Raw genomic sequence first — 12,278 nt, forward strand, 5'->3', positions numbered from 1 at the left:
GTGCCCGGCACGAGTTTGGCACGAAGATGATGTCGCGAATATTATGTTAACAAGTATCATATTGCACAATATGATAATAGAAGATGAAGGATTTGCTGCAGAGCGCTGGGCATCGGAAGATGGAGCAAGTACAAGTCACGATGTTGCCTCTGTCCCGATACAGATGGGTGTACCACGTAGTAATGAATATTTGCTCCAACGTTTCACTGATATGCGCAGGAGCACAACACATACCACACTCCAGGCCGATTTGATTGAAGAAGTTTGGGCACGTAGAGGAGGTGGCGCAGCGTGAAGAACATTGTGATTTTCTATTGATTAAAATTTTGTTGTATAATTTTTCTATTACTTTAATACGACGAAAATTTAGTGTTTAATTTTAATTTATTTAACTATAGCCATTTTTTTCTAATTACGTATAGTTCGATAATTTTAATTATAATTAAATTAAAATAAATAAAAAATGAAATAAAATGAAAAGTGGCTAAAAAAAATGTCCACTATAGCTGCGGACACTTTTTTTTTGTGGTCGTGGACAAATAAACTGGGGCTGTGGACAAAAAAGGGGGCGAGGCTATTGGAAGTGTCCGCCCTATAGTGGATGCCCTTACCCTCTAGTAACTCTAGTACTCTCTCTTTCCAAGGAAGATGACCCCTTCCTTGAATGACATAAGATTTTATACAAATTTATTTTTTGTATCAAATGGAGAGAATAAAGTGAGAGAAGGGAAATAAAGTAGAGATAAATGTGTTTCTATTTTTAGTAATGGACCATCTCGGTTGGGACAAACTAAAATGAAAAGTGAGTGATCTTCTGTGGTGGAGGGAGTAATAGATTGGTAACAAAATATCCGTTAATAAGAATTAGTAGCAGAATCAGTAGTGGATTTCCGCCGAATTTTGGTGCAATTATAACGCTCCATAATTAATGTCGAATATAGTAGTGGATTGATATTCGTTGCATTAGGGCATCCACAACGTGTGCCTTCACGGTGCCGCGTTCCGTGTCTGCGGAACGAAACCGCGGAGACACGCGTTGTGGATGCCCGTGTCGTCCCCATGCCGTGCCCATGCTGTGTCGTGAGTCGTCGCCGCGAGACGCGGCACGACACGTCTCGCCACGCGCCGAGGCGACGTGGCGAGCTCCCAGCGCATGCGTGACGCCCACTCGCTGCCCCCGCGAGTGGGTTTTGTCACGGTGACGCAATAATTCATTTTTTTAAAAATAAATTTAATTTTAAAAAAAAATTGCAACGGTAATGTTACCGTTTTTTTATTTATTTTAATTTTTTTTAAATTATTTTTTAATTTATTTACTCTATAAATACTCCTATTTCATACGCATTTCACTCACACACACACACATCTATTCCTCTCAAATCCTCTCTATTTCCACCCCAATTTTCATCTCAATTCAACTTTGTTTTTCTTCTCCCAAATTTAATCAAACTAATGGATCCTTTTGAACAAATGCGTCAAATAATGGAACAGTCACTTGAGGAAGATCGACGACGGGAGGCGGAAGAAGCCGCACCGCCCCAACGAAGCTCCCGTACGTACATCCATCGTAACCGGGAGGAAGCCGCCGCAAGGTTAGTAAGCGACTACTTCTGCGATAACCCGGTTTGGGGAGATACCTACTTCCGCCGCCGTTTCCGCATGGAAAACCGCTATTTCTCCACATCGCGAATACTTTGGCAGCCCGAGAAGAGTTCTTCCAGGAAGGGTTCGACGCGATCGGTCGTCTCAGCCACACGACCCTGCAGAAATGTACTACAGCAATCTGCCAGCTTGCGACTGGACAAACGGCCGACATGTTCGACGAATACCTCCACATCGGAGACACCACAGGGCTAATGTGCTTGCTCAAATTCTGCAAAGGCGTCCGGACAGCCTTCACCGACGAATTTCTCCGGAGGCCAAGCACGAAGGACTCGAGGCGGGAAATTGGTTCGACCCCGAATCCCCCGGAAGCTCAACCGCAGGTAGTCCGCCCCGAAGTGGAGCGCATCCGTCTATACAAGAACGGTTATCTATTCGTGCAAGGACACGGGACTCTAGCGCCCACACCCAACTCCAAGAGAATCTAATTGAGCACATTTGGGCAAACTTTGGGGGATGAATTATTAAATTGTTTACTTTTATTTTTTAGGAAATTATTAAATTATGTTTTTTTACGAATTTTATGTTGTAAGTTTATTTTATGTAATGAAGTGTGTTTGTTTTAATTGAGTTGGGTTGGAAATAAAAATAAAAAATGAAATTGAATGAATTATAATTTAAGGAACGGATAAGAAACGGAGGGTTGCAGGTTTCGTTCCTTAGTTAAGGAATGGAGTAAAAGAGTACAGTGGGGCCCGCAAATAGTAGTTTAAGGAACGGTATAGGAACAGCGTTGTGGATGGCCTTAGTAGCGAGCACATCAGCTAATAATAATTTTTTTCTTTAGAAATAAATGGCGTACACAATTAGTTCTAATAGTATTCGAAAATCAATCTCACTTTTAGTTTTTAAGTAAAATATACATATCCTTAGATTTACACTAAAACAAACTCAAATAACTTTTTAAAAATTTTGTGAGTAAAAATAGATAGTAGAGAATATTTTCTTAAGTTAGAGTTTAGTGTGAGTGGTCGGAGTAAAATCACTATTAGATGTGACATTTACACAAAAATGAGTTTGAGTTTAGTGTAAACAGTTAGAGATGCTCTTAAAACTCGTATTGTCCATAGTGAGGGTACTCCCTCCGTCCCTCTATAGTAGAGGCGTTTCTTTTTTTTGGCACGAAATATAAGAAATTGTATTTAAAATGAGTTAAGTGAATGGATAATAAAATAGGAAAGGAAAAAGGTAGAGAGATAAATAGAGAATAAAGTACTATAAGAGGGAAGAAACAAATTCTTTTTGCCAAAAAAAAGAAGAAAGAAATGATTAGCTACAGTGGAACAATTTAAAAAAGAATACGACTCAGCTACAGATGTGCGAAGGTAGAAGTACTTTTTATGGACGGCAAATTATAATATTTCATTAAATCTCTAAATAAATAATTATTAAGAGAGAAAATTCATTTCAAATGTGACATTTGCTGAAAGAATGTAATGGAATACTCACGAATAATTCTATTCCATTTAAGAACACTTTAGTATTATGTTATACTCTTTCCGTCCATAAAAAATGATCTTATTTGTAGATGGTACGAGTTTTAATTAGAAATTGTAAAGTAAAAGAGAAAAAAAAAATAGAGGTGATGTTGTTTCTATTTTAGAAAAATATATAACTTTTAGTTAGACATCCCAAAATGAAAACGTGTCACTTTTAAAGAGAATAATTTAAAAATTGTAAACATTTTTATCTTTCTTGAACTTTATTATTTTTTCAATTAATGAAGTAAACAATATTACATAAAATTTCATGTTCGCCAAGAAATACTTCACTCTTTGAAATGATGGATTATTTATTTTCTGAAATTAGGAGAAAATGAAGGAAAGAGAAGATAATATAGTTAATTAATTAATTCCTATCTTCCCAAATAATTCACCTTTTCGAAATTGTTTGCTCTTTTATCATGATAATTACACTATTCATATAAAATGTCTCGTCATTATTTCATTATGTTTCGAAAAGTTAAAAGTTTGTATAAATTATTCAAAAAATTTCATTTACGTTTCATATTACTATGTTATGTCAAGTATATTTAACGCCGTTAACGTTTCATCTACTTGAGGTACGTCATGTTTCTACATTATTTTTATGCTGGTACAAAAAGTTTCATTATAAAAAAAATTATTTCATTATCTCATCATTATATCAAAAATTTCATCATAGTTTCATCTCTTTTTACATTACACAGTATAAAATTTAACTTCGTTTAAACATGACATGACATGACATGACATGATGTATTAAAAAACACAAATAAAACTTTTTACAATAGTAATATTTTTAAACTTCAAAAAAATTCCGCCAAATCTAAACCCTCTCATCAGATCTCCGGCGGCCACATCTCCTCTTCATCGACCCGGTGTCGCTGTCCATGTAGTGGAGGACCGCCACCATCGTCAGCGACGTCGCGAACATCGGGATCGGGCCGAAGAACCACAGCAGCAGCGCGGTGGCGAAGTACAGCGCCCTGAGACCGACCGACCAGAAATCGCCGCCGCGGACGACGGCCAATTCGACGTACTCCGTCGCGATGTCGGCGTCGGGAGTGCTGATGAGGTAATTGGCGTGGATGAAGCAGCGCGACGACTGCACGAAGCAGGAGAAGGCGAGGAGGAAGCAGATCAGGAGCGTGATGTACTTGATCGACATCGTCGCCGGCCGCGTGTCGCCGTAGATCAGCTCGCTCTGGAAGATGTTCGAGTTGTTCGCGATCCACGCACCGATCAGCGCGCTCAGCGTCAGCGACACCGACGCTAGGAACGTCGCCGCGGATATGTTCGCTGACACCACGTCCAGCGCCATCTTCACGTCCCGATTCTCCGACTAATTAATCAAATTTCGTGACAATTTTAAATCAGAATAGTCACTGGATCGACCCAACTAATTAATCAAATTTCATGACAATTTTAAATCAGAATAATCACTGCATCCGACTAATTAATTTTCGTCACAATTTTAAATTAGAATAGATACCGGATCCGATCTGACTAGTTAATAAAATTCATGACAATTTCAAATCAGAATAGTCATTGGATCGATACTGAATCAAATTTCGTAACAATTTTAAATTAGAAAAGTCACTGAATCCGACTAATTAGTCAAATTTCGTGACTATTTTAAATCAGAATAGTCACTGAACCGATCGATGAATACTCTTGGTATTAAACAAAAATATAAAATTGGAACCTGCATAAATTTTTGGACCCAAATTTTCTTATCGTTGTTTTCGAAGCCGATGACGGTGGTGTGAGGGAGCTTGAGGCATCTATAGAGAAGAAAAAGATGGTAAGAGAACATGATTAGCAAACCACATGGCACCAAAATCAGATCTAAATATTCCTTTCGATACTTCATTGCTCTTTGAAACCAAAATTTAAGTTTCAGTTGCTTTTAATACTGAAACTGGGCCTTGCTTAAAAGGAACTAATTAAGTTGCATTATTGGGAGTTGAGTGTACTACAATCACAAGGAATTGTAGTTGAATTTTGTTATGCAATTTGTGGGGTGCCTGTTGGTGTAAGTTAGGACAGTCTATACACGAAAACAACATTTATTTTTCATATTATTAACTCTCAAGATTAACTAGTATTTTACAATTTAAAGAACGCGAGAATCAAATACATTACTTACTCCCATCGCCACATGAAAATACGTACAATTTTCTTTTTCATAAATTCCATAAAAATATTCTATTTCCATTTATAGAAATTTTCCTAAATCGGATCCCACTTTTCATTAACACTATTTTAATTATTAATCTCTAACTTTGTCTATTATGCATTAATGCCTATATTACCCAAATATTCTTATTTTTTTGGGACGGGCTGGGGGAGTACAAATTTAAGCACAGGGAAAATTTAAAAGTTATTTTGTATTATTTGAAATATTTTTTTTAGCCATTCTAACAAAATATAGTAATAGTTACACGACAAATTACGAAATAACGGCATTGTGCACAAGATATTATGATGTGGGAAACGCTCTAAATTAAGTCTAGACATGATTTCAAAGTCTCTTTTTCAGTCTCGAATTAGACAATTAAATTCGAAGAAATGTTACATGACAAATTACGAAATAAGACAAAATTTGAAGCAATATTACACAAAATTACGAAATTAGTTGTTTACCATTATTGAAATAGAGAAAAAAGGGGACATCTTGAACTGATTTTTTAATCTTAAAAATAGCTACAAAATAAGGTCTTATATTTCAAATTACAACGCATGTAATACCCCAAATTTCGCTTAGGGCACCCGCAACGCTGTGCCGTTGCGGTTCCTATGCTGTTCCGGCAGAACGGTTCCGCGGCGGCACGAGTTGCGGGGTGCGTTCCGTCGCCGTTCCGTGCCGTCGCCATTCCTATGCCGTGCCGCGTTCCGTTCCGGAGGAACGCGGAACTGAACGTTCCGCCACGCGCCGAGGCGACGTGGCGGCCTCCCATTCGACGCGTGAAGCCCACTCGCTGCCCCGCGAGTGGGCTTCGTCCGGTGACGCAATAATTATTTTTTTTTTAAATTCGAATTTAATAAAAAAAATTTTTTTTTTTTGCAACGGTAATGAGACCGTTTTTTATTTTTTTTAATTTTTATTTTATTTATTTACTCTATAAATACTCCTATTTCATACTCATTTCAATCACAAACACACATCTATTCCTCTCTATTTCCACCTCAATTTTCATCTCAAATCAAATTTTGGCGGATGAAATTATTAAAATTGTGTACTTTTATTTTTTTAGGATTTTAATTGTGTGCTTTTTATTTTTTTAAGTTTAAGTTGTAATTTTTTTTAATGTTGTGTGTTTTTTAATAAAGTGTGTTTGTTTTTTAATAAAGTGTGTTTATTTAAATTGAATTGGGTTGGAAATAAAAAAAAAAAGAAATTGAATGAATAGTAATTTAAGGAACGGTTAAGGAACGGAGGGTTGCAGGTTCCGTTCCTTAGTTAAGGAATGGAGTAAAAAAGTACAGTGGGGCCCTCAAATAGTGGTTTAAGGAACGGTATAGGAACGGTATAGGAACAGCGTTGTGGATGGCCTTAAACGCTATACCCTCCGTCCTAAAAAATAGAGAAAAAATTCCCTACTCTAGTCTAGACCATATCAAATGGAATTCCAAAAAAGTCATATTCCAACTCTACATAACTATTCATGGAAACTATGTAAATCCTAAACTCATTCATTATTTTAAAGTATGGGAATTTCTCCAAAATGTTTTGAAACTTACTTATATACTCTCAAGTGCGTATTAAATCTAATGGTATTATACATGCCTTTGCTATTTTATTTTTTTATTTTTAAATTTCTTGAACTTTTACATGCTATAAAAAATACTACTATATATAAAATTTTAAAATAATTAAAATACGTTAACAAAATTTAAGTTGATAGCCACACTTATTTTCTGTATATAAATTTCATTTATATGTATATAATAACTTAGTAAAATAAATAAAGGTATGCATGAAATTCCAATTAGTGACAACATAAGGATGAATTTTGTGTATTGATATGAAACAATGCATTGAAGGAAGTTCTTACATATACACTATATATAATTATATATGAACGTATATTCTACATAAATAATAAAGTTCGGTTATTAGTAAAAAATATAGTATTAATTATTTTTAAATTTTTTTATAGCATGTAAAATTTATATAAATGTACGAATATATTACTCCCATTAGATACAATATGCAGTTGAGACTTGACAGTATATAAGGAATGTTATAAATATTTTGGAGAAATTTCCATAATTTAAAGTAATAATTAAATTTAGATTTACATTCACTAGTTTCCATATATTGTTATGCATAATTGGAATATGACTTTTTTAGAGATCCATTTGTCAAATATCTATTTGTTGGACATACCAATTCACAATGCCATTTGGTATGTCTAGACTAGGGAATTTTTTCTCCAAAAATTAGACAAACTTATTAATGACACGAATTTTAATGTGCAATAGGTAAAGTAACAGAGAGATAATAAAATACTCCCTCCATCGCACTATAAGTGATAGATTTCTTATGAACACGGGATTTAACAAAATAATAGTAGTATATATTGAGTTAAAATGAAGAGAGTAAAGTATGAGAGAAAGAAAAAAGTAAGAGAGATAAAGAAATAATAAAGTAAGAGATGATTAAAGTTTTATTTTTAGCTAAAATGGAAATTGATCACATGTGGACAATTCAAAATGAAAAGTTCATCACTTGTGGTGGGACGAAGGGAGTAAGAGAGAAAGGAAAAGGGAGTGGAAGGAATGTTAGTAGATTGTGGGGTTCACATTATAAATTATGTGGAGGATTATTATTTGTTAAAAACTTTTCATATTTAAACTTGGTCAAATTTTGGGAGACGTCCGAAATGGTAAAACTAGTCTATTTTTTTTGGGACGGATGGGGTATTATATAAATTTTGCTTTAACGCTATATTCATATTTATAATTTGGTACATCTATTAAGATTTTTCCCACTGTCCCGGCTAGAGATGTCAAGTGGGCCGGACCGACCCAGTTCAGCCCGAGAAAATCGGATACGTAGGGTACTTTACTATTACAATAACAAAAATGTACCCACTTTGTTATTTCTTCCATCAATGGGAAAAACGCCAACCGCGTCGGCGTTTTAGTAAGTAAAAACGCCACCCCGCATGGCGTTTTAAATTAATATGTGATTTAAAGAAAAAAAATAACACGCCATTCACATTGGCGTGTTTAACATGAAAACGCCATCAGAATCGGCGTCTATAAAATTACAAACAATTCTTAATTAAATTCAGAAAATAAAATAATAATTGTAAACCACTCACTGCGATGGCGTGTTTAAGTGTAAAATGCTGGCGTGTGTTATTGGACACAGATTTCAGTCCAGTTTCTCCCCAAATGGTCGAATTCAACGGTGGGGGAGTTCAACGGCACTACGACGCCATCAAATGGTCGAATTCCTCAATTTAATGAAAAGGAAAAAGAGATGTGTAGTGGAATGGATCTTGTATTTGTGTAATTCTTCAAGACTACTCCATAATCTTGAAGATTATACTAGAAGAGAGAGACGTGGTGAATCATAAATAATTTCTCTAATTTTTGTGACTCTTGAATATTGTACCAGTGTAGCAAAAAAAGCATGGCACTTTCAAATTTTTTGTGACTCTTGAATATTGCGATACTCGTATTTCGTTTGAACTTTAAAATAATTAATTTGGATCTTAGGCACAATTATCGTGACTCGTCCGCAATGATTTTAGGCCTAATAGTTTGGTTGATTAGATTATTAGAATAAGATTTGGGAGTTGTCATACGTCATTTGCTCATGCTTTTGTGTTTGATGTTTTGATTTTATGCTTTCTTCCAAATCTACTTAACTATTAGGTGATATGAGTAGTTCATACCATTGATACTTGAATGAAATTTCTTATTCTCTCATGAATGAATAGACTAAATGTAACGACCCGCTAAGCCGATATTATTAGAAACTATATTATTATCTTAATTACCTATATAAGTGACTTTTATGCGATTAAATCTGAGTTACTATAGATTGTCATCGTTGTTTGTTTGACGATAGACAAGTGAATAGAATCCACAAATATATAATACACCTATATGAATACAATAAATTTAAATAAATAAATAAATAAGATCCCAAAACCAAAATCTTGATGTCCGATACATCCAACAAAATTTAATACATCCTACGTTTTAAGAAAGCGGGTACTTCAACGTGGACGGCCACGAACTTGAACCGATTATACCTACGCCAAATTAAATAAACAAGTAAATAAATAAATAATCAATTAAATACTAAAAAAAATTCAAATTTATCTAACTTGGTCACCAAGTCAATAAATCAATTTAATTAAAAAATTCTTAGATATTTTCCTCCTCCCACATCCAAACCGCCCACTCTCCTCACCCCTAAATCTCTCCCATATCTTTAACTACTCTCCCTCAATATTAAATCTTCAATCCATTTCTTTCTTCTGATCGGTTTCCGCAGCAAGAAAATTCAAGAAACCGAGAGCTCAATCAATTGAATTACAGAAACTGAATCTGCAAAATCCAGTTGGCTACTCCTCTCGGTCCTACAATTTCACAACCAATATCGAGTTATCGAGGTAAATCTCCTTCCCCAATCTAAACCTTTAATCCATGAACTGCATAGCATGTTTTTTTTATACTCAACCAAATCGCACAATCCAAAACAGTAACTACAATCTGGAATCAATCTTTTAATCGTTTAAATCGAAGCGAACCGAATTCAAGAACCAGACTTTAATTCATGAAATCAATTAGAAACTTAGGGGGGGCTGTTTCGGGGTTGTGCGGGGCTTTTCGGGTTAGTTTCGGGGTTGGTTCGGTGATGAATGATGGCTGGATTGGACGACAGCAGCGGCGGACTCTCAAACCCAAGGGGATCGGCGGCGGAGAAGCTCGTCCTCGTCGCTGGAGAAGGCTGGAGCGATGCGGCGGTAGAGTTCCTCCACTACGACGGCGACGACGGCCGCGGCTCACCACGGAAGGCTGAGCTCGGGGATGAACGCTGAGGATGAATTGATGGAAGAATCAACAGCGGCGTCGGAGTGACTGATGCGGCTGGAGCCCAGCAGCGACAGCAGCGTCTTCCCAGTGTGAGGGTCGACGCGATGGTGGAGGAAACTGCACCGCAGCGGCGTCGGGTACAGCGGCGTATGACGGAAGGAATCGGACGATGCCTACGTCGCCGGAGTGCAGCGAGCGTCGGAAGGGAGACGACCGATGGCTCTGGTGTGGAGTGTAGGAAAATTTGGGAGAAATTGCTCAATTTGGTCGAGAAGAGAGAGAGAGGCGTGGAGATGGTGGCAGTAGAAATGGGCCTTTTGTTTTTTTAAAAAAAGGATTTGGGCCTTTGTTTTTTTTAAAGAAATTTGGCCTTAGCAATTAAATGAGATGTTTTGTTTAGTTTTGGCTCCATTTAAATTGTCTTGGGCCTTAATATTTTACTTGGAGATATATGGTGGGGAAATAATTAAGTTTTGTGCCAATAATTAATCGTGATGAAATTATTTAATTAAATTTCGAAATAATTTTTGAAGTATGAATAATTTATCCCAAGTCCGAAATAAATATATTTTCGAGGGGAAATGGTAGCGATAATTTAATTGTGCACTTTTATAATTTTTGGGATTTTAATTCGATATCGTGGAGGGAAATACGAGGAGCCAACAGAGGAATTATGCGCGTAAGCGGCCGACCGGCGTCTCAAGTGACGCCTTGGGCGGCCGCCGAATAATCAAAATACGCGAAAACCAAGAAACGAGATAAAAGATTTTAATGAGAGTGCATGCATTCTAATTAGTAGTTTTCTCGCGCTGATTGTTGTGTTATTATTATTATTTTTTAAAGGGAATTGTTCCATGAGACTATAATCCGGAAAGAGGAAATACTCAAGTGCGACACCTTTAAACGATCAATGTGAGCTTTCCTATACCAAAAATACAAATCGTATTTTATGAAAACACAAACACATGTTCGTGATTCTTAAAGATGTTGTCTTGCCATAATTGTTTTTGTATGATGCCTATCTGTTTGGCTAAGGCCAAAGAAATTATGAATGATGATATAAGTCGAATTCCAAAGTATATTTGTATTTTCGGCAATGTGTTCACTGAGTACTTTTTGTACTCAGCCCTGCATATATTTCTAAATGTGCAGGTTGAGCAGCGAAGTGGTGGAGGAAGTGCTATTGAGACAAGACATTTAATTCAGTCAGATTTTAACTCTCGGAGGTTCATGTCTTCATACATGGAACCGCGCTCATTTGCTTCGGTTGTGCATTTTAAAAGACTCAAGTCTATTTTGTTCAAAACTCTGATATTTTGAAATTTTTACAAATAAATACTCGAGTTTTCATGATCGGGTATCTTTTCTTCTATGTATCAGCACTTGATTAGTCATGTCTCGCAACCAATGTTTGATTTTATTTTCCCTTAATTCTTTCCCCGCTTCTTATACCCCACCCCTAGTCACGGTTCCCCGACTATGTTATCCTTAGCAAGTGCGGTCGTGACAGAGTGGTATCAGAGAATTCTTTCTCGCTCTGAACCCGAGAGTCTTCTTTGAAAATCTTTGGTCTAGCCTTGTTCCACTAGACTGTCTAATCGATGAAAATGCTCGTAGCACTTCCACCAATCGCGCTCAATGAGGAAAAAGGTAACTTGTTCTTTTTCAAAAGAAAGTCAAGATGTTTAAAAGTTTGGAATGGAGAAATAACTCATGCAGTTAATTTGAGTGAACAGATGAAAATACTAAGTTTAAAGAAAGAGTTGATGTTTCTTGATTTGGTAGAATGCTTAAAGAAAGAGTTAGTATGTCTTTTCTTGGCTAAAGAATGTGAATGCATGAATAAAAGAAGTAACTTTCCTAAATGGAAAAAGGTACTGAAATATGAAAGTATAAAGTATATGAGTCAGGTACCAATTGTTGAAATGATGTCTCTTTTTGAGTTTGTGAAATGATACCTCTTTTTGAGTAGTCATTGAATCATGTTACTAGAATGGGGAAATCAAAATTTCCAAGAACTTAGAATACTTAGTTATGTGTTCCTTCTAGAACATAATATGAACTCGAACTTAG

At 36.1% G+C, this 12,278-nt stretch overlaps 1 protein-coding gene across 1 annotated transcript; it reads right to left on the reverse strand.

Moving 5' to 3' along the window:
* Positions 1–3,766: 3,766 nt before the first annotated feature.
* On the reverse strand, positions 3,767–5,040 carry LOC121783906. The gene is made up of 2 exons (XM_042182091.1): positions 4,849–5,040; positions 3,767–4,485 (listed from the first exon to the last, which is right to left on the reverse strand). Exons 1-2 carry the CDS (start codon positions 5,014–5,016, stop codon positions 3,970–3,972), a joined length of 684 nt encoding a protein of 227 aa, XP_042038025.1. The 5' UTR covers positions 5,017–5,040; the 3' UTR covers positions 3,767–3,969.
* Between the last annotated feature and the right edge of the window lie 7,238 nt (positions 5,041–12,278).

This window comes from Salvia splendens, chromosome 21 (genome assembly GCF_004379255.2).
Source record: "Salvia splendens isolate huo1 chromosome 21, SspV2, whole genome shotgun sequence".
Classification (NCBI taxonomy): domain Eukaryota; kingdom Viridiplantae; phylum Streptophyta; class Magnoliopsida; order Lamiales; family Lamiaceae; genus Salvia; species Salvia splendens.

What these genes read in the sequence shown, in the direction of transcription:
- LOC121783906 (XM_042182091.1), bottom strand. Translation starts at nt 5,016, where the DNA reads ATGAAGTATCGAAAGGAATATTTAGATCTGATTTTGGTGCCATGTGGT. An exon ending in GGGTCCAAAAATTTATGCAG is followed by an intron (nt 4,486 to 4,848) that starts GTTCCAATTTTA and finishes TTGATTAATTAG; the next exon opens with TCGGAGAATCGGGACGTGAA.